The sequence below is a fragment of the Pagrus major genome, chromosome 21, assembly GCF_040436345.1.
Source record: "Pagrus major chromosome 21, Pma_NU_1.0".
NCBI classification, from domain to species: Eukaryota; Metazoa; Chordata; class Actinopteri; order Spariformes; family Sparidae; genus Pagrus; species Pagrus major.
Window position 1 is genome coordinate 17,064,670 of NC_133235.1, and position 25,411 is coordinate 17,090,080.

Consider the following 25,411-nt stretch of genomic DNA (forward strand, 5'->3'; position numbering starts at 1 on the left):
GGGGCTGGAAATTGGATTGTATTTTTAAGTGTCCATATGGTCACCCAGCTCAAAAACTGACAGGGATAGAAATTGATTCTTTTTTAATTAAAAGTAACCATATCCACCTTGGAGAGCCACTTGGAGAGTAATGCAGTTAGCACACAGCTGTGCTCCACACACATCATACAGACAGGCACAGTGAGAGAGAGTCTGAGGTGGAGGGAGAACTAAACAGTAGAAAATGCACTCTGAAAAAATGCAATATACGTGAGAAAAACATCTGCAAGATAAAGTATTGGAGAAATGCAATTTAGAGGTTGTGGCAATACGATGGGAAGTTGTTTTCATAAGCCAGTGCAGCAATGTCAGAATGGAGGGAGGGTAGGGTCATCGGAGGTTAATGATGTGAGATTAATAGTTTAATTAGGGAGCTCAATAGCAGGGCCAGAGGCAGTCACCCAAACCCGCTGCTGTGTCCCGGATTCGGCAATGCCACAGGATGACAAGAACCGCCAGTGTCCTTCCAGAAAAGGGCAGATGGAGAGAGACATTTTAATTCTGTTTTCATAGCAATGGCTTTATTGAAAACTGAACACTTCTATTCCTCCCTGTTCCTTCTTACTTGCTGCTTATTACATTCTCACTTAATCTTAGGCCACTTTGATTGAAAATAATTATGCTGATGCTGAAGAGTTGATGTGGATTTAATTTGTGTTGAGCAATATTATATGGGAATTATTCGAAGTATTAAAGGAAGCTCATACAGCTTTTTTGTCACATCCTCCTAATCAATGATCAGACTCTGAGATTGGATAAATTCAAGATAGCAGGCTTTAAATAGGACAGAATCAAGTAGCTCACAGGCATTTTGCCACACACCTGTGTATTGTTTACTTTTGGAGCATCCTCCAAGGTGCATTTAAAGGCATTTAACTCATCCCAAACAGCCTGTGGACATGGAGCAGCATAAAACATGGCTGGATCTCAAGTGGGAACTATTTCATGGGTAAATGGTCACCTTAGCTTTTCAAAGATGCTAAATCAGGAGGGAAGCGAAAAAGAGCCTGTAAGCACATGTAAAGCCAGAATCTCTTTGTTGTTCCACGTCCCTACAGTAACATAATTTAATTTCTCCCTCAATTTTGGCTAGTGGAGAGTCAAATTACTTAAGACCTCAGGGCTGTGTGGGTGAGACGATGAGAACAATGGTAGGAGCTCTTTGAGGTCTCTGAGGAGGGCTAATCTAGGGGAAGCAAATTAATGAGGTTAGTGGGGTCGCAAGGGGGTGCGTGGTGATGGATGATGAAGCCAACCCCAAAATGGAATCTCTGAAGAAGCAAGAAGCCATCACAGCAGCAGAGCCACCAACCCAACTCCTCCTGGGATCACTTAACACACTTAACATTTTCCCCACACTGGTCTATTAATGTTAGGGTCTGAGCCAAGGTGACCATTGGACTTTACCCAGCAGCATTAACAAAGCCCTCCATCAGTTGCCCAAATCTCTTTCTGTATTCTCAGAGCAAATTCACAGAGTAGTTTGTATTTCCATTACAAAGGTGCCATGCTGTATACTTTATTACATATTCAAGCTGCATTCAAAATGTTCTATTCCCTCCTCGCATTTTGTTTTGCATGCGTGTGTCCCCGGGTTGACACTCTTCTACCCACCCACACATGCCTTTAAATGCAGCAGTCAGTCGTCCTTCACAGCTTCAGAATGGAAAAACACTTAGTTTCATGACAGCGCAAATGAGAACATTTCATCAAGTGAACTAAATGAACATCGGAGGTGATGTAGCCCCAGGGTTATGCAGATGAGCTGTGCAGTTCAGCCGACACATTAGCAGGCTTGTCTTGTTGGCAAGAGCCACATACTTCACAAAGAGGCTGTTCATTTGAATCATTGAGTTTGCATTTTACATTTGCATTGTCCATACTGTGTGAGAAGCCATACATCAGTTGTTTTCAAATAATGATATGGTGACTCCCCAACCAGCAAGAAATGATGGGTGTTAGCAGTGAGAAGTGGAAACTGTAAAACACTAGCCTGGCATCGTCAGACTATTTCACAAATGCCTAATAGTCTTGTCCCTCTCAGTTCATTTTTGATTTCCAACAGGCACAGACCAGAATGCTTCTGGACGTAGTTGGATTGGCCTCCAACTAATCAGAGCAACGAAATGTGTGATGCAGCGTTGAGTGACACAGTTCTTGGCCTGATCACAAACATTCTCAAATTACAGCTAAACTTTACACTAAAATGGGTTTCTGAAAAGATTATTTGCAGTGGAGTCTGACTGATATATCAGTTGGCTGATATTATTACTCCCTAATATCGGTATTGGAATCGGCCCCAAATATCGAGTATCCGTCACTCTTTACTATGCTGTAACAGAATGTTATATTTAATCAGCAATATCTAGTTTGACATTTTTATGAGCCTGTTGAGTTGCTGGACGGACCAGAGAGACCCTCCAACAAATCAGAGAAGCAAAACATTTGATGTGTGACTTTTCAAATCTGGACCAGTGACAGTCATCATATAAATCCTACCCCATATTAGATAAACAGTTGTGATTGGCCAGACACATTTTATTTGCACTGGAACAAGTCTCAAGGAAATCTGTCTGAATGGGAGGGGGGCCAAATATATCAGTCAGAGCAAATAGAACATGATCTCGGCAGATTCGTCTGGTTCCCAGGCTGGTTAAACTTCTAATTTTCATTAAAAGAGCATTAAGTTTTATATTTTTCCTCGTGCAACGGAAGTAGTTTTATGTTAAGAAAGTATAGCAAAGAAATCATAGTGAAATGCCTGCCTTTATCTAATGTCTGTTAAAACTTTCCCTTAAGGAAGCAGGTGGGTTGAAAGAAGCCACAATAGTGAGTCATCTTTGACTGGATTCAGTTTGGGCGCCAGTTGAAATACCACAGGTAATATAAAACCTCAGACTCTAAATCGTGTGATACCCGGAACACCCACATCCTCACAATCAAAAACTACACAATGAAGCGTTTATCCTCGCATGTTTTTAAACAGTTGTTTTTAAATGCCCACTCGAGGCATTGGTCACCGAAGCACATTGTGTGTGTGGGTTTCTTTTTTCCCCAAATGTCATTTATTGACTGACAGACAAGAAGAGAGAAAGAGAGAACAGGCTTGAGAGATGCCTCCCTCGTTCATAATAGGCTCGAGAAGATGAAAGCCATTACATTAATGTTGCTCACACTGGGAAGAGAGAAGTGAAGGGTAATTGCACTTAGAGTTCTTGTTCTTCTCTGCTTTCTTGAATAATTCACTGAGGGCTGGAAGGCCTGATTGAAAGCCTGTCTTCGTGGTCCATGAGGGCATTGAAAGTTTGATGTTTTTCTTTTTCTTTTTCTCTTCTATAGGTTTAGACGTTTTGCCTTAAGTACACTATCCCAGTGATGATGAATCACATTGCTCGTGTGATTTCACAGAAGTTCTGATAAAGCTTATAAAACTCCATCAATCTTCGACCACTACACTATCATTCTCACAAAAGTTTCTGTGTTATCAGGAGTGAATGCAGTGTGACTGTCAATGAGAGGGAGTGGATAGTGCAACCAAACAAGACCATACAGCAAAAGCCTGTTGAGACGTGGAGAAATAAGCTCACTCCGCCTATGTAGGTCGCAGTTGTGTTTGAAACCAGGATCTTTTTATTCTAAGGTGACAAAACTAGACACTGAACCTTTGTGATAAAAAAGTTTAGGCTAAAGATATTTATGCTCATTTAAATGAGCTTAAAACATCCCAATGTGTCTCATTTACCTTGCTAAGTATCTGTTTAGCCAGTTCACAGTTAGGGGCATACATGATGTGGTGTGATCGACTCAGCAAGAACAAGTGGAGTGAACTCAATGTGACAAAATGGAAATTAAAATTTTAAAACCACATGATAAAAATAAATCATGTTGACCTGAAATACATCCACCATGGGGAGATGATGATGACAAAACTGTGCTTGATTCATGTGCTCTGTTCATGTACCATTTGAAAAAAAAAAACCACAATGCCAAAATGCTTTAAAAGAGAGGTGTAGATAGCAAACATTATGTTTATTGGTATAAACAAACAGCCTGAAGTGCAGTTGACTTTATCGGGGTAAATAACTTACAGGGGAGGCAGCTTTATATGGAATTAATTGCAAACAAGTTGCCTGCTAATGGCCCGAAAAGGCCTTAATGGAAGTGTTCCATTAAAACAACCAGTGCTGATGCCATCAGACAAATTTCCACTAAGTGTTGCCTCATGAAAATGATAACTTGCTAATCCATTATTAATAAGAATTAATGGTTTTCTCTCTGCCTTGTGTGTATCGATCCCTGATACTCTACACCACAGAGTAGCTCTCATTGGGCACTCTGGCAGGCTTGGGAATACACTAATTGTTAGCCACACAAGTGCCATTTACACGACTCTCCCTGCTGTCTCTGCATTTATTACAAGCTTTGCTCTGAGGACCCTGAACACTGTATAGCAGCTTAGGAAACATACATCACAGTAACACTGCTTTGAGTGGGTTAGAACAGGGGAAATCTGTATATGAATGAATAATTTAGTACACCGTACACCATATTATCCTGTCTTTTAAAGACTTTTACTGTTAACTGTACATTGACGGGCGTTCCCAACACTTTAAAATCTGTCTAGTGAAAAATAAAACACCTGTAGCAATACCGGACTTGGGGAACCCCCTGTACCTTTCATCTCTCTAATGACCTCAGACCACACAAATACTGCTGCAGGCATTAGGTTAACTGAGAGAAGCTGTTTAATCCCCCCCACACACAGCAATCAGCAGCCTCCAGGCTCCTTCTGTACTGTCTCAACCAGGGATCTATGCAGATTTGTCAATAACCTCCCCTCAAATTTCAAGTCCACAGGGTGATGCATCCTTTAAGGAGAATACACCTGGTTTGTGTACACACTACAGTGTAAATGGCAAATATCAAGAATACTACTGATAACTACTCCTAGATTAAGTCTTTGAACATTTGGCGTTAAAAGTGCATTAATTTCCCTAACAACCCTATCATTTTTCAGGTTGTCTGTGAAGATATGTGGAAGCAAACAAGAAACACCTTGTTAGTCCCACAAAATAAGACATGTAAAATTTAGGGTTTCCACTTGTTTGTGTTGTTTAGCTTAGATAACTCATGTATTCATTACTCGTTAATTGTAACATGAAAGCCCTTTTGCTCCACTAGCAACAAATGTGTTCGCTTTTTTTTCACACACCATGCTGGTGTTTGTGTACAGCAACACTGTTTTGCATGTAGATCACTTTTTGATCTTTCCTGTGCATTAATTTGCTAATTATAACCAGTAGATTGAACGATTGACTTGTTCAGATGTGCGTTCGCTTTGATTTTGGTAACCCACTTTTTGTGTTTACATGATAGCATCAGTAATTAGAGCAATGCATCAATGTGGTTAGTGCGAGTAAACTAAAGGTGTTAAATGAGGCACTCATGAGTTGATAACTTCAACCCTGAAATTCTGGCACCTCGCAGCCTGTACTGGGCCTGACAGTTGTGGCAGTTTGAAGAGCGCATGGGTTAAAGCTGTGTGTGTCAAGATAGGAGTTTTGAATGTGATGTATCAAAGCTTAGAAGAAGTGCAGCTCAAAGCTTGCAGTCACTGGCTGAGTGAAGGATTTGCATAGGTAGGCTTATGTGTTTTCCACCTCGTCCTTGCCATTGTTTTCATGTGACAAGTGCCTGACAGCCACGAAAATGGGACACAGGCAGAGTGTGGATTTTGTCTCTTTAAGAAAAGAACTGACAAACCCAACAGTTTGATATCCTCACCAGCCAGTGGTGGCACCATGATGGAGGAACTCAGCAGAGTCTTAGTCCAAAAATAAATACTTATGCCCTTTCATTGGAGTGCGTTAGGACCACTATTAACTGTCCAGATTTTGTGATTTAATGCTTGGTGAGATCTGGATTAGCGATGGACAGCTCAGAATTTGCCATAGTTTCGCCTCTGAGTCATAGGTTAACTATCGAGATTCAGGAGAAGCTTGTTTAAGAGGATTAGTACAGGAAGTGCTCAGTGAGGGCCAGTTTACCCTTTTCTTCCACTTATCCCGAAAAATCCTTATGATTTCTAAGATCCAGTAGTTCCTCACTTAAATGTTTGCGGCAATACATGAGCTTACATCCTTTAATTTGAAGCATGTGCAGGGAACTCTTTAATGCTGCCTGATCCTCCATCGTAACCACAAAGTGAAAAGCCCCTCACATCAGCTTCAACAGAACTGCTGTGGACAGATGTTAGTAGGAACTCTTGGAAGTCAAAATGGAGATAATCAGGTCTTGAGGATTCCAACTCACCACCCATGCATGCACAAATGCATTCTCAGACGCTCTTAAGAGCTTATCAGGTTTGAATCATTAGCACAGCACCCTGCTGCTGCCTGCATGTGTGTCACAGCTACATTCTGACGCTATAGAAGAGGATTTATCAGTGTGCTGTTGCAGTCTAAATCTTGTCCGTAGGAGTGCCAGGACGAAAATATCATTCAAATGTCAGGTGGGTTTAGGTACTATGAAGGGGTCACAGGTCACAGATGGATGGATGGATGTGTTTGGATTACTGCGTATTGCCAACTGCACACATAACTGCCTACTCACACACTACACTGCACCACAGTGCACTTCAGCCTATCAGTTATGTAAAGCACCGGGGATTTATTTGTCATTGTCATCTTATCATGATTGTTTTTTAAACAAAGGAGCATGTTAGCTTTAATCTCTTTTGCTAATTTGACAGTTATTTGACAGATAACTACTCCAAGAAAAACAGGTCATAAAATTCATCATTACAAGAATAAATGATCTCAACTTGATTTCTGCATTTTACTTTTTAATGTCCTGAAGAGATGCTATCTTTTAGTGCATTCCTATCTTGAGTGTGCGGAGCTGTTTTTGGTATTACCTTCTGTCTGACTGCACTTTTGTTATCTGTATGGTCATCTCAAAGATATAGTATGTAACATCTCTGCATCAAAACACAACTAGATCTTTGTTGTATATTGTTATCCCAAATGTTTCCAACATTGTTTAAACTAGGGGTCAACAGATATGTATTTTACAGGGCCGATACTAATTATTAGTAGTAGACCAATAACCAATAATTGGGTGTAACCAATCAGATAGTGTTGTGGGCTGGAAATTAAGTGAGACCACAGAGTGATGACTACAGGCAGAGAGAGAAGGCTGCATCAGAGCCAAAGTATTTCATTTTTCAATCAATTTATTTGATCAGCAATTGGAATCCACAAAGAATGCCGATACTGATAATCGGAAAACTGCTGAATATCAGCCCCAAAAATCTGCCAAGCCAATAATCGGTCTACCCCTAGTACAAACCCAGAAACATCTGTAACTTTACTCAGGGTATCAGAACATTTCATGCAGTCACCTGCCATTATAACTTCTGTGACAGAGTCAGAGGGTGAGGAAAGCAGTCGTCGAAGGACTAATGGGACTAAACATTACGTGAATAAAACCTTGTCCATTAGCATTTATGCCTGAGTCACACAGACAGTTTTCCATCTGCAATGGTGGTTGTTTAACAATGAAGACAACAAGTCCCATAACCCCATGCTACTTACATCTTCTGTTTTGTGTTGATTGAGAGACCCCTAGCAGCAGAAATTACATACTTTGCATTTAAAGAATGCATTTCGATTCGCCATAGATTATCCTACATGGATAGTATGCTTTTCTTCAGGAGCTACATTAAACATCTCATATTTCAGCTAGTACCTCTGTCCCGCCATCTAGCTGCGTTTGTGTGTGTATAACCACCTCACACCAAAGTATTATGTGTGTTCGCACATGTCACAGCCTGCATGCTCGCAGAATCTCTTTTGTTGTATACTGCTCTATCGCTTGTAGAAAGCCCCTATGCACAGTTGTCCTCAAGCAAGGACAGACAGCACCACCTCTCTTTCTCTCCAGCCAAGTAAGGGCAGAGGTTGAGAATGTGCTCACTAAAGGCCCTATCTATATCAGAAAGAGGTACAGTGCTATGCTAACTAGATGCTGACCCCCACCCACAACACCTTCTTCCACCAGTGTTATATTAGAAGACATAAAAAAGAAAAGAATGGTGGCAGCCATTGCTGGATTTTCCCCAGCGTGTGCTCAGAGAGGAAAGGCTGCCGTCTCCTCTGTGTACACAGCATAATGATTCACCCCTTTGTGCGTGTCTCCACGGTTTCGGTGTTCCCCACCTCCCTCTTTAATGACTCTGGAGATGAAACACGAGCTGAACGGAGCTGGTAATAACTACGTGGTGTCACATTGTTGAAGCCAGACTCGTATTATGCACGTCTGATGCTGTAAATAAAGCATTGAGCATGGCGGCTATAGCGTGCAGCCAAGGTGCGCTCATTGTAGAATCATGTCAACTTAGATGGGCTGGCGCTGAAACACACACTTCATTGTCCCAAGTATAATGATGTTGGGTGTGGTACTCGGTAAAAACACCCTGAAGGCAAACATGGGAATTACGTTTGTATGTGTTCTTCATGGTAGTCCCCTGTGTTGCCGTAAACACACATTATCTAAGAAGTCAAAGAGAGGTTACAGGATCACAACATAATTGTAGCCGTGTTCGGGTTTTAGGACGTGCCAACCAGTTTTGATACCTGTAAGCCAAAAATGAATGTTTGGGTGCTATATAACCTGATAAATTCCCCACATGTCTAATTTACCAGCATCTCACTCTTCTTTCTTTGTGATTTTTGTACTTTTTGTGGAAGAGTTGGATTTGATCTGCTTAACACATTTTTTCCATTGAGTTTAATGCAGCTCCTCATGTTCAGTAGCTAGAACTGCAACTTCATTGTCTGTGGGCGACAAACTTTGCTGTTTCAAACGGTGTGTCAAAGCAGGGGTGAGAAATTCAACATGATACAGTGACAGGCAGGCACACAAAGACTGAATGTTTCTCCCATGACTGAGCTGCAGGTGTGCACAGCAACAATACCAATGTGTGTTTTTCTCATTGTTGCTTTTGTGTGGAGAAAGTGATACCCATAGATAAGTACGTTTTACATGCCGATGCGACTGGCACTAACATCACCTTCATCCCTCCCCCTCCCCTCTGCTCTCCGTTGCCTCTTTCCCTCCCGTTTCTTATCACTTTCCATCTCCCTCTGCCCCTTTTGCTCCGACTCTCTCAGGCTTGCCAAGTTTCGTCAAATCCCCAGAGGACCAGACAGGCATCTCAGGGGGGGTTGCATCGTTTGTGTGCCAGGCCACCGGGGAGCCCAAACCCAGAATCACCTGGATGAAGAAAGGCAAGAAAGTCAGCTCCCAGCGCTTTGAGGTGAGCACTCATGCGTGACTCTCAGATCTCTGAAACACTCACATACACACCCACGTGTACACACATAAATACAGACAGGCACAAACACAACACGTGACAAAACATTACAGGCGTGGGCCTTAGTCTGCCTCTAACCGTCTCTCATTAACACAGACACATCCGCACTCACTGGGTTCACACTCGGCAAACACATACACACAGCACACACAATCAATTGCCCTGTTATTGAGCATCACACCAACTCTTCTTTTTTCCAAGCGAGACCAGACAGGCTTCCCTTCTCTTTAATCTCCTTCCATCTTGATTTATATAGTCCTCTTCATCTCTTTCACTCTTTTCACACCCTCATCCTTCCCCTTCTGTTGCTCAACTCCACCATCTCTGGCCATACATCCCCTTGATGTATTACTTGATTTATTTTCCCTCCCTCTTTTTGAACTCATATGAACAGAAGGAAGTACCTAAGGTGGGAACTCACACTGTGTCTGACCAGTATTTTCTCTGTAACATAATGTAGCTAAGGTAGCCGGGGGTGCTATTGGGTAATACTTCTGGTTGGTCTTACTTTATATGATCCTTGTTGTGGTTCTGCTGTACATCACAGTGTTTTTGGATATGATTTCATAATACAATTCAGTCAAAACATGATGGTTGTTTCTCACTTGTTTTTAAGTTAAACCTTGAGCTAGATTTTTAGTGAGAATAACAGACTCCTATCCTACTTCTGAAAAGTCTCATTTTTGTAGCACGACATGAAAATAGGCTGAAGAAACTGGTAGAACCTCAGATCAGAAACACAAGAGCCAAGCAATGTGTAATCTGCAAGTCTAAGTGAATGTTATTTATGTGTTGCAATAAAGTGATATCTTCGGAAAAGAAAAGGAGGCCCCTAAAAATAACATTCCTGGCCTTTTGCTTTGCTCCGGCTCTCCCAGGTGATTGAGTTTGATGATGGCTCGGGCTCCGTACTGCGGATCCAGCCACTGCGCACACACAGAGACGAAGCCATTTACGAGTGCACAGCCACCAACAGTGCTGGCGAGATCAACACTAGTGCCAAGCTAACAGTGCTTGAAGGTAAGATAAGTCTTTTTTTTTTTCACTCGGTTTCTTTCTCCATCTTGCTTTCACTCTTTCTTTCTTTAACCCCTCCACCTCCTTTTCCTTCTGCTGCTGCTGGGTTTTAAAGCTTTTATTCCAATACATCCAAAAGCAAATATGGGTGTTTGACTTAATAATTCATACATAAACATCTGCAAAATCTAGAGGATTCCTGGTATTGGCGGTGTCATGGAGGGGTAGATTTATCTTAATGTCAACTCCATAAGGCGGGAAAGAAAAATGCAAGGAATGCATTTTTAAATAAGATACCATACAGTTCAGCAATTCAGCAAATATATGACCTGGCACACAGTACTATTCCAGGCAAGATTTACCATTTATTGGCTGTAAAGCTGTATTTACGTTGTCTCCTTCTTCTATTAATGAGCCAGTCGGGGTCCTCCGCCACAACAAACCATCCCATAATCAATTGAAAAAATAATTCATTGTCTCATCAAAAAGCCTTATTATGAATAATACAAGTTAATGATTCCCTGCTTATCCAGAGAACTGAAAGAAAATTTCTCCATATGAACATATGAACAATTTTTCCACATGTAGTGCTACCCTCTGTGCCTTCAGGCTAGTTTGACCTCCATGGACCTTCTCTCCCCTTCTTGCACACAGAGTTAATGTACGTGATTTATCTGGACAGGGGTTCTGCACCTCTCCCTGCTCAGCCTTCCATATCACTGAGCTGCGAGCATGAAGTTCTTCCTTAGTTGATTGTAATTTTGTCATGTGGGGGCTCGTCGTCGCAGGAGTTGATTTCATTAGAAACTTTCAAGAAAAAAAGCTCCAGAGCTGGCCAGCGGGAGGATTAGGGCCGTCCGTAGCCATTACACTGGCATTAAAGCAGATCCCCTCTCATTCAAATACAGCCTTTCCATCCCCCGTTCGAATCCCATCTTTCTTACACCCACCCTTCCTTTTTTTCTCTGCACGCTCATTTGATGATATCATCGGCTGGGCTTGTGTAATCTTCCCGAAGGGACTTTTCTCCTGCTCAAAGAAAGGTTTTCTTTCTACCCCTCCTTTGCACTATATCGTGAGGAATGCTGTTGCCTGCACCAACAAACAGCACTAACATGACATGAAGCGCACATGAATGAGTTGAGATTAATAACAGTCTTAGTGTTGGAGGGCAAAATAGGAGACAGAGTGTGGATTTTCTCAGTTAGTGGACTGGAAGGACGGACAACAGTCTTACTTAACAGTGAGCAACTGTTCTCACCAGCCGACGTGCTTTGCATGAAGTCGTCTTCTCTCCTTGATCCTGTGCTCGGTGTTGTAGCTGCTAAGCCCAGAGTCAAGTACCATGCAGACACCAACCACATGATGGATGCTTTTATCTGTAGAGCTTTGCTAGTGCACACTCAGTGCATACATTTAAAGCATGGAATGGGAACCAGGCCTTTAACCATGCCAGTCTTACAAACACTGTTTTTTGACAGGAACTACATGTGAAAGAACGGTCAACATACAATCTTTAAAGTCACAGTGAAATCATGATATACACATTTGCAAAGCTAGAGTAAGCAATGTTGTTTACAAAAGTACGTAATTCAGGAATAGTTTTATGAAAGGGTTGGTTGTGTTCATGTTTCCGCAAAGTCAACACCTGAGTCTTCACCTCTACCCAGAGACAAACCCCTTTAAGCTCACTGTTTTGTCTGACAAACCAAAACAATGTGGGTTCATTAAAAAAAGTGTGGACAGCTGCACTCAGCCCACACACTCAAGCAAGCCTGTACTATGCTACCTGTCCATAGTGAGATGGCAGACAGCCAAAGTAAACGAGTGGCTGGTGAGGTCGAAGTCTTTGTTGAACATTTAGCAGGACGAAGAGAGACAGATATTTAACTCCAAACTAGTTTAATAGAATGCTGCCAAGTTGTTTTATATTTCCTGAAAGTGAACGGCCTCTGCCAACACTGACGTAGCTGACATAACAGGCTCGAGCCTGTCTTTGAGTCTTTCTGCTTATTTTTCAAAAATATCTTATTACAGATTTAACTGTAATCTTAATTATTGGAAGTTTTGATGTTTATCTGACGTACATTTTTGATGCAATCTACATGACTCATTGATTTGATTCATTAGCATACACCAAATTGCAAACCAAGGAATGTCATAAATTATTTTGCTCCTTAATTAAGTGGGTTGCATTTTGTAAAGTTTTTGATAACCTTTAAACTAGTCCATCAGCGGTTTTCTTATTTTATCTCAGGAAGACTCACAAGTGTTGCCGCAATCACAGAGGCCAGTAGAGAACAGACCAACACATCATATTTAATCAAAATAACTTCTTTATTCTGCTCATCCACAAACCCGGAGGATGTGCCTGATAACTTAGAGCCAGTTCATGCATTCACACATTCATGCATATTCCTTGACACATGCAGACACACACTCTCACAAAGTAATGTTGTCAGCTCCACTCTATTTTTAGACTATTGTTTGTAGCCTAGCGATACATCAAGTTCATATCAGCAGCACCACACAAGAAAACACTGGGGCAGCACCAAACAGACGGAGACTAATGATCCTCCTCCCTAATGGGGCGGTGGTAGCCTGAAGGTTTGAGAAGTTGGTGTCACATCACAATGTTGCTTTTTCAAATCAAATAATAAAATCTGGAAAAAGTTAGAAGGAACTTGCTAAACTTCTGTGAACTTATTTCATTGTGGTACCCTTGAGCAAGGCACTAAAACCAGTATAGCTCCTTAGAGACCAATAGTAAAGGGACTGTGGCCGTCCGGGGTAGCTCTCCACATGTGAATGTGCAAAGAAAAATTAAGCTGAGCATCGCATAAAATCCTGTCACGTCTCAGTCGACCTTCCCTGAATGAATCAAGGTTAAAAAAATGACTTTATAAACATAAAACTTCCTGTTTTTGCACTCCAAAAGAAAAGCCTCACAGTCCCCGTGTGACTTTAAGTACATGTGACTTTGCATTTGCATGAAGTTGTCATAATACGTTGAGCACTCCTATCCAGTGAGGCAGTGAGAATGGTGAAGTCATTATACCACTAAGTCGATCTGGATTATAGGTTTTAGCAGAGCAAAGGAAGGTCGAGCTTTAATTATGATTATTTCATATACTGGCTCTTTATTTTGTTATGCCAATCCTGCAAAATATGGATTATGACAGCCATATTGGTGCAGCTTTACACGTGCCTTCAGTGTCCTCAAAAGAAGACTGTAGTATGTAAATAAGAAATACCAAGGTTCAGAAGTGCACTATAGCAGCTGGATCACTTGCTTGTGATTGATAAATCAATGGGCCCATGTTAATTTTGTATCAGCATTGCTACCTTATTATGTAGCATCAGGGGACTTAAGAATTTCCTTCAAGGGACTGACAGCATAATGACACAAAGGACAAAATAGTGATTGATGCAATTATTTTTTCACTCATTTTAAGTTGACTTCACTGACAGTTACTTCACTTTCTGAGTTAATGTGGCTGGGTCACAGCTTGTCAAATGTTGCCAAATACAGTTGTAAAGATTCCGGTTGTATATAAATAAATATGCATGCCATACTAGACTTGTTCCCAGTGTTCTGTCCACAGTGGGTGTTGTGTCTGGCGTTGACAAATGGTCCCTGTCTTCTTCTTGACCTGAGAAGATGATCGTAGTTTTGAATGTACAGTTTAGTCTGTCGCTCACCTGTGGCAAGTTGCAAAGGCATGTTATCACACCAAAGCTGAATCGGGCTTTAGCACTTTTGCAGTCATGAGTCTTGAGACACTCTGTAATTCTGTCACGCTGTAACAGCCCCGCTCTTTGTTCGTGGCAGTTCTCACGCCCCCACCCCGAGAGGTCACACTGTTGAGACTTACATACGGGCCCAAAGTCAGCTCAGCCATTTCTCATTGTGTGTGTGTGTGTGTGTGTGTGTGTGTGTGTGTGTGTGTGTGTGTGTGTGTGTGTGTGTGTGCGCGCGAGTGAGAGAGGGACACACACTGATACAGCGGCAGAATAATAAGAACAGAGTTGTGTTTCTTTATTGCTGTCATAAGTCAAAATCTGATGATCCTTGGCTGTTGTCATCCTTTTCTCGCTCAGATGTTTTGAATGATGGTCTACATGCAAAATTACTTTTCAGATGTTCAATCCTGCTCAGACTGTGTATGTGTGTGTTTGTAAGAGAGAGAGAGTCAGTCAGCTGTGTGCAGGTCTGACCTGTATGGATAAATAATGATGCAGACGATGCTGAGACCAGAGGGGGAGGTGCGATTGAGAAATATTGTTGCTGTCAGTCCTTCATTTCCCTTTCTCTTCCCCTCTCTTTCATTTCTGTTCCTGCCTTCTCATCTCTATAACTTGTGTTTTTTTTGTCTTCTGTCTAATCCTCTGTTCTATCTCCTTATCTCTTTCGCTGTTAAATATAGTGGACAGTGCGGCAGTGGTATGACGTTGCAGGGTAGTATAGAGAGATGACCAGAGGGAACAATGACTCATTACTTGGGTAACGATGCCGATGTTTTGACCTTGAGCGCCCCTCTTGAATTGAACTGCCTCAGTAAATGTTCAGGTAAATGGTGCTTGTCTTGGTGATATATGAAATAAACTACTGCTGGCCAGAAAAGACATCTCAGCTCACAACATCAGTCTTAAATGCAGTGTGCTGCCACTTCTCCGTGTCGAAGCAATATTTCATATTTTCCTCGCCGTTAACATTTGATGAGCATGTAAAATGTAAAATGCAATGACTCAGACCAAGAAATGACTAAGGTGGTGTCAAAGCCATGTCATGACAGTAATGGTGATGATAAAACAGATGAGGCTCTGTGGTGGAATGGATAGATAGACTGTTTTTACAACTGTAATGTGACAGATTTTCTCCAAAACAAGAGCCAAATTATGTGAAATTGCCTGGAGCAATATCCTTAAAGCTACAGCGTTTTAATTGGCTTCTATCAGCAGCAAGGGAATTGCAACATTGACAAGTCCTGGGAAGGGCCTACAGCAACCCAAGATTTGTAACTAGGAAAGGAATAATGCATGTTTCTAGTAGGTGAAAACAAATCAGGAAGATACTTAATAAGGAAATTAAATACAAACATTTAATTGGAGGTCACAGAGAAAAAACATGGTATAAACAATGCTGCTTGTATTTGTAACAGTTGAAAGCCACAAGTCCAAAAGTTGAAAGCCATAAATCTTCAGACAAAGCAGTTGAAGTCTTTGTATTAATGAGAAATGCTATCAACCCCCAGGAGAGTGAAAATCTTAACCTTATCCGTTGTCATTTTCAGCAAAACTCCTGCAAAATAAAGAAGCAAAAACAAACATAAAACTGTCAAACTGCTCCCTGTGACTCGAGAATATTCCTTAAATATGAGCAGATACTCTTCTGCTGTGCTGGAGAACAGCAGTCCTCCTGTCCTAAGGGAGACAGCGGACCTGTCTCTAGAAGGGAGGAATGTTATCTAATGGTACCAGATCAAAAGCTCCATCATTACCGGAATCCTCCGCTGTCAGAGCGAGAATTAGAAAGGTTCTCCTACGGACCAGCTGCACACCTTTTTTGAAGTTCCCTGGCAACTCGTTTCTGAACATGTAATGTCGAGAGAAAATGTGATTTTTGGAAAGGTCAAGAGAGAAATATGCAAGGATTCAAAGCTTCTGCAGTGGAGAAAAAATAGCCCCTTGTTCGGCGAAAACATGTCAAACATCAAACTTTGGAGTGATGCAGCTCCTTGTAATATTAATAGAGTTCTGCCCTATGAGTCCATTTTATGCCTCTCCAGTTTTTGATAGGAAAAGAGGCCATAATTATACAGCACTGTTAAAAACTCATCAGATTTTGCTCTCGGTTTGAAGAAATTCAAAATGGAATTCAATACAGTATCCCAGTTTCACGGTGTTGACTGTGTTTAGTGGTCGTGTTGGGTGGCAGTAAACAAATTATGGCCTCACCGGTTAGAAAAGGGCTTTATTTGCTTCGCATTCATTATATTCCCTGGTGCAGAGGCAAAAAATGGCTGCGACACAATGCCAGTAATAAATATCTCAGGAGCCAGGCAAGTGCGGACAACAAACCTGACTGGATAAACAGCATAGAAATCGCATTGCGCCTCTTCCCAGGCAAGATAAATACATAGAGAAGCTATATCGGAATGATTTAATACCGAGCCCTGCTCCTCCGACAACTTAATCCTCTCCTTTCCTTCGCGCTATTCAAATCATCCACAATGACCAAAATAAGGTCTGTTGTGTAACTGCTGTTCCCCCACATTACTTTTTCACTCTCTCCCATTCTCTTTTTGAATGCTGGTGGCTTTGTGTAACATTCATGCTGCCATTTTAACGGCAGTTGCCTCATGTTGTTGAAGAAAGCAGGTGGTCAGGTGACAGGTCATGTTGAACGTTATATACTGTAGGATGTTTATGAAAATGACGCAGGCACGGCAGAACAGGTTTGGCTTCTGTTTTAGGCACAGCCGTTATTTGTCACAACATGCTGAAGGAATACAGAAGCACAAAGTTGCACGCAAACAAAATCATTCAGGGACAAACATCCTCACATACACACGCACATATCTACAGGTGTACACACAGACACACAACACAGACTGTATTTCTGAGCTCCATTGTGACGTTGTGTCACAGATTTAATTTCTCCCACCATCTGCTGGCTGGAGGCCCGGCGTCGTAGATCATATCCAGCCTGACAGATACAAACTGCATCTGTCTATGCATGCTTCTACCAAGGACTTGTACAATATGGCAGGGTGGAATCACCCTCCTGGCCACCCAATCTGCATCCTCACATCCTTACTTCCAAGGACTTGGGCACTGGTAAGGGGTATAGATAGCTTTTAAAGTTTGGTCAGGGCTGTCAGCACCTTTATTGTAGTGCCCGTTTTACCAAAACAAATACACAGGGAATTAAAATGAGAACAGCATGAGCTTGCTCTCAACCTTGAGAATCAGTTCAATATATAATATTAAAATGAAAAAATCCAACATTAAATCCCAAAGAATCCCTGCCAGCTTGTTGTATATCTGACCCTCTGTGCTAGTCTTTCTTTGTGTGATCAATAAATTATCATAAAAAATTCAAATCAACCGGGAAGCAGATATCCGAAAGAACTAACCTGGTTAATTGATCTGTCCCAAGAGATTTGTTTGACACCGGACTAAAATTCCCATGTTATACGTAGACATCTGGATGGAGTCAATGTTGCTTTGAGGCTACATCTTATCATCTGTACTTGTCCATCAATTGCTACATGCTTTTGGCGAGCTGTATCTGTAAAGACTGCAATGTCTGGTATGTCTACGGCGTCAGTGCTGATAATGTCTGTGGCCTCAGGGGAGAGAGAGGGAGGGAGAGAGAGAAAGAGAGAGAGACAGGGGAGGGGAGGGTTAATGAGTAGAAATAACATTAATAAAAAGTGGTTGATAAAAACAGGTGAGCTAAGACAGTCAGACCTTTGCTTGTATGAGAACCACTGCACAATTTAAGCCTTTTTATGTTTTTGTTGTGTGGTGAATTTCTTTAACTTGATCATTACAGCTTTGGCTCCCTCCCACCACTTTCTAAATGGTTGAAAGCATGTAATTAGGTATAAAACTCAAAACACATCTGCAGCCTGTCCTAATGACTCAAGAGGAGAGGATTTACATTTCTCTAATATATCCCATAACTTCAACCACTTTGGGAAAATTTTTACATCCTGAAAGGTGTTAAGAAAAGGCTAATGCTGGGACATATTTATCCTATTTTAAGTGGGCCAGTGTTTTTTCAAAGAGTGTTCTAACGAGTCAGAGCTTTCCTCTGTCTCCCAAAGAACACATTTGATCAAACTTTAAAGCCCAAGAAGCAGTAAAAGAAAATAGGAAAATGACTTTAATGAAACGAAACAAATTTTATGAAATTCATCACTTTAGTATCATCTGGTGCATTGACGATGCTGATGTAAGCTCCAGTCTCTAGAGCAAACCATCAGAACCATTTCTTTTTTCTAAGCAGAAACTAATTATGCTGAGTTGAAGTTGTTTTTGTTGTCTCGTGTCACCATCTCCGGATCGGCACAGTAATAGTAACACCTGGACACTAGCAATCCAGCAATTTATATTGCTTTTTTTTTTTTTAAAGATTACAGTGGGTTAAACCAGGAACATCTCATTTCATGTCATCTAAGGCTGGGTGATATATAAATATTACATCGTTATGATGATATGAGACTTTGGAGATTTTGGAAATCATGGTTTTAAAGGCTGCATTACAGTAAACTGATATATTTTTGTGAGTTTACCAGACTGTTCTACTTGTTCTAATGCTGGCCTTTAAAAAATTATATCCACAATACTGATGATTATTTATCAAAGATCTCATAACATGCATGTAGTTGTTAATATGTCTGCAGTCCATGCTTCATAGCTTGTGCACTAAAATACTGTTGCAGTTGGCTTCTGTCCGGCATTTATTTAGAGCAGAGCTGTAGTCTGTCACTGTTTCTTTTTAATTCATGGCTGCTGTTGTATGTCAGGACATATTGAACTCCTCATCTGGATGTTGTCTCTGGGCTTCAGAAGATATTGGAGATGTGACAAGACATGCACATCCGTTAATATCTGCACATTGTCAGGAACAGACAGGGATATCCGTGAATTGACATCTGCTATTAAATATCTGCCACAAACAGATGCAACAGGCTTTCGTTATTCAATTACAGATTTTGCCCTAGACTTGTCTGCGAGACCATGACCAATGTGATTTATCAATATTGTTTCACCATGCGTGCATTCAGAGTGACAGAGTGTAAGCACAGAGTGTAAGCACGTTAACAGGTAGTCATTTTTGCCTGGGATTGATTCACTTTTTGTTGGTTCCTACATTTGTATGCATTTGTTCTGGTTATCTGAGCTTAGAAGTATTTACCTGATTGCCGTGTTTCACTCTGAAACAGACAAGGGGCCAGCAGAGAAAGAGAGTCGGGCATCTAAATGTGAAGATCCAATATTATTTTTCCAGAAATATAAGCCGTCTTACTGAATGCAAACGCACAGGGTGGCAGAAAGTGTCACTCACAAATGTGCACCTGAATCAAATTGATATTTGAAGGGTCAAATGCAAGTCAAACACTTACTCACACCTGAGCAGTCTGGGCCCTGCAGCCAGCAACAGTGTAATTTTGCAGCAAATCAATTTGTTCATTGCTTCATGCTGTTTTTTTACTTTAGTTAAAAGTATTTAATGCTCAGCCAAGGTTCAACCTGTCCCCCAATCTTCGTGCCATTCTGTGTTCTTCTTATCAACAGGTGCTAAAGATGTCTGTTACATGGAATTATTTCTCTGTGGCACAGGAAAATCATAATAATATTAAAGAATTGTTAATCAGAAATGGGCTGAAATGAAAAATAGAATTAGCTGAACAGTAGATAATAAGCAGATGTTAGCAGAGAACCAAACCTCATGTTGCTGTAGATGCACTGCTTTTGTCTTTTATGTATGGCTTATTGACATTGACATCAGACCTAACTTACTTTTGATCTCATTGATTTAAAGTTTCATATTATAACCTCTTGTTCATAATTACGTGTATTGTATTTCTTTGATTTAGTATAGATCATTTAATCCAAATGCTTTGATCTTGATAACAGGGAAAGCTGCCTGCGTCTGTCTCTGAATCGTGAAAAACTGATGATTAGACAGCACTCTAACACAAATCACTGTACAATGGAAGACAATGAACAATTTGTCATGAAAGCCCTGCAAACTGATGGCCACAGTTGTGTTGAAGCACATTTATTTTTGATATTTTTTAACATTTTTCCCACCCTCATTTATTTATACACACATCACCTCAAAAAAAAAAAAAAACGGGTAATGCATCACTTTCACAGTTATATTGTGATATTATAACTATTTATCACTTGTGCTGCATCATATTGTGCAGAATCCTCAATTCTATATGTGAGAATAATAAAGTTAAAACATCACACAGTGCAACGAAAGAATGACACCTTGGGCCTGTACCCCTGCAGGTGAAGAGCAAGGTCCACCTTAAAGCTCTGCAGGCCAGTGAGTCAACGGCTCCCCAGGCCCTGACTGGTTATGGATGGATGGGCCTGCTGCATGTCAGGGGAGTTCTAATACCTACACTCAATGAGCTGGCTAATGGGAGTCCTTTCACCCTGACCCCCTTTCCTCACACATTTACACACCAAGCCCTCTTGGCTTACCCACTGGGCCATAGAAGGCAGGGGAGAATGGCTTGGCTCACTATCAGCCTTATAGCTTGGCCTTAAGCTTGACATTTTTCTCATGTTTAAGAGGCATAGTTCCATTTCCTCTAAGCTGCTAAACTGTGTTTTTCAAGGTTGTAGTTGATCGTACTGCTTACAGCTGTCAAAGGCACTGTTGATTTTGCATGCATTACATCTGCATCAATATTTTTAACCTGTTTCACAAGAGATCGTTGACTGAACAACAAGGTTCAGCTTCTGGTCTGCTCTGTTAAACACTCAGTGTCAAGGTATGTTCACACAGAGTAGTTAGGAGCACTTACTTTCACGTTCTTTTATTTTTTGCATTGTATGATGCCTCACCCAGCTATTGACTGTTACTGCTGGGGAAAGCAGGTCTGGGTCCTTTCCTGATGAAATTACACTGAGGTTAAAACCTCACCACAGATCAGATCATCATACCAACTATTCTAAGCGTGGTGATTAGCGGATCTAATCACTAAAAACATCCTGAGCTGCAAGCTAATTCACTCTAACCACAGAATAGTACATACCATCAAGCAATTTGTGGTCGAAGGTCATGTTTCAACCTTCCCCTCGTCGTGTTTCTCTCGCCTCTTTGCTGCTGTTGACCAGCTTTGATGAATTTATTGTGTTTGCCTCTTTTGATGTGAGCAGTCTAAAGGTTATACCAATATGTGATATTTCTGAACACCCATCACTTCACCACTACAAAGTTGAGGCTGTCGACATTGACTCACAGACTTTGTGTATTATTCATTATCTCTGACTGAGAGAATAAGTAAAGGCTGTCACAGGAGCCCAGTCAGTGAGGATTTAATTAACAGAACCTGCCACATTCCACTACATCCACTGCCTTTCTCAGAACTCATAAAAGCCATCCCTATCTGCCGTAATTACACTAAACATGTCACAATAAAGCTCTGCCGATGATTAATTTGAGTTGTGGAGAGGATCAATTAATTCATTTATTTGCAAATCGCCGCTCTGCTTCCTTTCGTACACCGATTTCATTAACCGTCACGCTTCCTGGTTTTTGGTCCTCTCCTTGTTCTTATTTCAGAGACACCTGGAGGAATAGCCTGTCTTATTAGCCACATCACATTACCACAGAAATTTACCATGAGCCCTAAGGTTTTTCCATCTTAGAGGCAGTTACATTAAAATGAGTAGTAAACCACAAACCGTGTACTCCGTATTACTATAATCTCAAGGGTCTTCAATCAAACTCCTGTTGGTAGGACCACAAGGCAAGAAGTAGAGCTGTAATATCAAAATGAAAGCCTACAGCTGTGCTACTCATATAGCATAGTTAATGGAGGATATGATTCTGTGCAGCAGTGCTTGTCCCGCATGGTGACTCGGTCAGCATAACCATGTGAATTCAGAAGACCACCCTTGGGTTGCAGTAATGGTCGGAGGCCACGGTTATGTACTAACTGGTGCGTCCCGGCATAAATAACAGGCGTGGAGCATCTGGCAGGGCCGTAGATCATACTGCTGACAGTGGAAGTAGGATATCAGATCGGAGAAAAAGAGTAGAGATGAATAGGAAAGTGGAGAGAGGGAGATGATAAAAAGAGAGGAGGGAAGGAAGGAAAGGAAAGAGTTCGAGGGGGGGATTAGATGACTGTTATTGATTATCTGCCTGTAGGCGAGGAAGTAAGGCCAAATGTTCTGCTCAGCCAGACAAAAAAGTGTATTATTTCAAAGGTCATGGCATGCATTACAGTCTTTTTACACCAAGTACACTTGGATAAACAGCAGAATAACAGCGCAGTGATACGTCCACTAGCATGTAGCATGTATTAACTACTGCGTTCAGAAACAGTGTTTTTGTTATGACTGCGTTTTTGCGGTGGTCCGTTGCATGCAGGTGTGCCTGTGTGTGCAGTTCATTTGTTTGTTGATGTACCGCTATCTCCATAGAAACTGCCAAAACACCTGGGCTGAGAGTTAGCGTGCCAGAGACAACTGGCTTGTCAAGATGTTCAGACATATTTCAATTCGCATTTCATTTCACACTGTACATTTGCCCCCATTTCCATGGAGATTTTTTACCATTTTCATGTCATTACAACAGTATTACATCAATGGCCTCCTTGCCGGGTCTTTGATGTTGGAGTGTGCCGTGTCATCCCTGCTGAGGAGACCTCTGCAGTGGGAGCTCTGCCAGCTAGCATTTCTCTGAAGAGCAAGAGGGTCCTGCTCACATGCCCCTCATGGCACAACATGTGAGAAAATTCCTTGCCCTCCGATGCGTTGCATGTCAAGAGCGCGAAGGCAGTGCATGAATACCGGTTGGGTCTGTCTGCCTTTCTGTCTGCCTATTAGTCAATGCTAGTCGCAGGATTTCAGAAAAGAGTCACCTGCAAGTACTGCCATACATTTCAAACACACACAAGGTGAAAGTTGACTGAACCACAGGAAATGTAATTAAGCAACAGCTGTAATGTTGTATAGTTACTGTAACTGGAAACACTGTAATCCTCAGATTTTTATCCATTACCACAGTCCAACAGAGTGTAATACCACCATCACTTTTGTGTTCCTCATAAATCCATCCATTAACTATATCAGCTTATCCTTCAGCCAATCCTTCGCAGGAGGCTGCATTTTCATATTCACACCTGCAGGAAATTCAGAGTAGCCAATTAACCCAACCTGCATGTCTTTGGGAGAAAATAGGAGCACCAGGAGGAAACCTACATGTTGTCAGAGAGAACATGCATACACAGAAAGGCCCCCAGCCAGCTGGCAGGTTTGAAGTCATAACCTCCTCGCTGTGAGGCGACAGTATTAACTCGCGCACCTCTGTGCCGCTCCTCGTAAATCCTCCGCAGTTTAACATTTTCCGAGTAAACTTGCTGAATGTTTTATACACCATCAGCAATCCAACTATTCATAGAGCTCTTTCAGTTGGACTCATGTTAGCTTTGGCTTTCTGTTTGCACCTCCTGCTGCAGCTGACACCTCTCACACACTTCCGTGTCTCAGGCAGATGCAAATGTCTGTCTCGACGATGTTCATGGCTGGAAACAGCCGCAGGCCACGCGCTTTGTTTCTGCAGACGGCCTGTCTACTTTTCAGTGCCAGATTGACTCACGACCAGGTGAGACGTAGACAACACTTATTGCACTATATTTAGCTTTCCTCTCTAGCGAGAGGTGAATAATTAAAAAGTTTTATCGGTTAGACATAGAAAACCCAGAGACTGAAGTCTTTGTAGTTTTCATACCTAACACATTTAACAAAATGGATTGCTCTTTGAAACTTTTAGGCATCAGTTAAGAGCTTAATGCTACACATCCGCACACACAGGCAAATGAAACCCCAAAATGGCCTACATATTCTCTAGAAGTGCAAAAAACCTACAGTAAACAGACTGATGTATGTTTAAAAGGGTAGATTTGAGAGCAGTAGTATTTCATGAGGCAAGTGGCTGAGTTGCCGTCACCGTGGTCCTTTGGTTGGCTCTATCAAAGGAGACATCACCTTTAATTGTTGTCATCCATCACTTGCAACGGGCACACGTGGAGATCATACGGCCTTTTATTTCTTGCTCGAAATGAGATCAGCTCAGATGTATAAGCTATTGAACATCAGAAAAGCGCACCTTAATTTTTGATGGCCCATGTTGATGCTGAAATAGATTAACAATTGATTCAGAATGAAGCAAGATGCTGCGGGCAGCTTACAAGTATGCACACAACTCCTGTTCATGTAGTAGCAATGTTCTCTCATGAATATTCCTTGACATATGTTTTATGACTGCATGTTCTCTCTGAAGGGACCTTCACAGGCGCAACACTAATTTAAAACATTCATACAGTAACAGCACATGATATTCAGCACTTTTGCACTTGAGTATATAAAGGAAGGAGATACTGGGGCAGACTGAAATGGAAATGAGGCAGGCATTTTTTTTGCAGAACTTTTGTATCTTGTGCCACTGTGTCAGGGCTCCCCTGTTAGGAAGGAAGGGGGGTGTCTGGAGTGTTTTCCCCCATTGAGATGAGTGTGTTTGGGTTGAGGGAAAAACGCTGGCTGACGTTAGTGTGGGATTGAGCTCCAGCAGCCTCCCAGTGGGACAGAAGGACAGGGACGGGTCTCTTTCAGCAGGGCTCTGATTAGACCCATCGCCCTAGCTGCCACGCTCCACTCACACTGGTAATTGGAGCTGGCAGGAGGTTGGCATACACCCCTCCCCTGCCCCCTCCTCTTCTCCTCCTTTCCTCTCTCCTTTTTGCTTTTTTCCTCTCTCTTCTCTTCTCTCATCTAAATCTTTTCTCACCTTCATGCAACTGTTAAAACAGAGACACACCTCCTTGACACAATGGTTTGTGATAACTGTATCATGTTTTCTTCATTTCAGTAATTATGATGTAACTAGTGCCTCTTCTCTTTACAAATTATGTCGCCAGTGTTTCCAACATGTTTTGTGTATAGTCAAGTCCCCCACTGCTGTCCTAATTGAGTAGTACAACCACACAGCCACATTAAGCCATCACCTTCTGCCCTGTCATTTCACCACACTACTATAACCACTGTAAACAAGTACATCTGCGAAGCAGCTCATATTGCACTGTGACTCTGTGCATGATAACCAGCTGTTGAGAGAACAATGGTCCTCTTTTTTCAGATCATGGAGGAACCAGTTCATGCATACCTAGCTTTGCATCTGACGCCTTTCTGGCTGTGCCCCTGGCTGTGCCCCTGGCT

General features: G+C 41.7%; 1 protein-coding gene across 3 annotated transcripts in view; it reads left to right on the plus strand.

Annotated features, from left to right (window-relative positions):
• The window catches only part of LOC141016430 (receptor-type tyrosine-protein phosphatase F), a 170,237-nt gene that overhangs the window by 65,087 nt on the left and 79,739 nt on the right, over window positions 1-25,411 (plus strand). For all 3 annotated transcript variants that reach the window (XM_073490789.1, XM_073490788.1, XM_073490790.1), the window contains exons 3-4: window positions 9,213-9,358; window positions 10,294-10,435. In XM_073490789.1, the coding sequence (XP_073346890.1) occupies window positions 9,213-9,358; window positions 10,294-10,435 (288 nt within the window). The remainder of the gene's footprint in view (window positions 1-9,212; window positions 9,359-10,293; window positions 10,436-25,411) is intronic.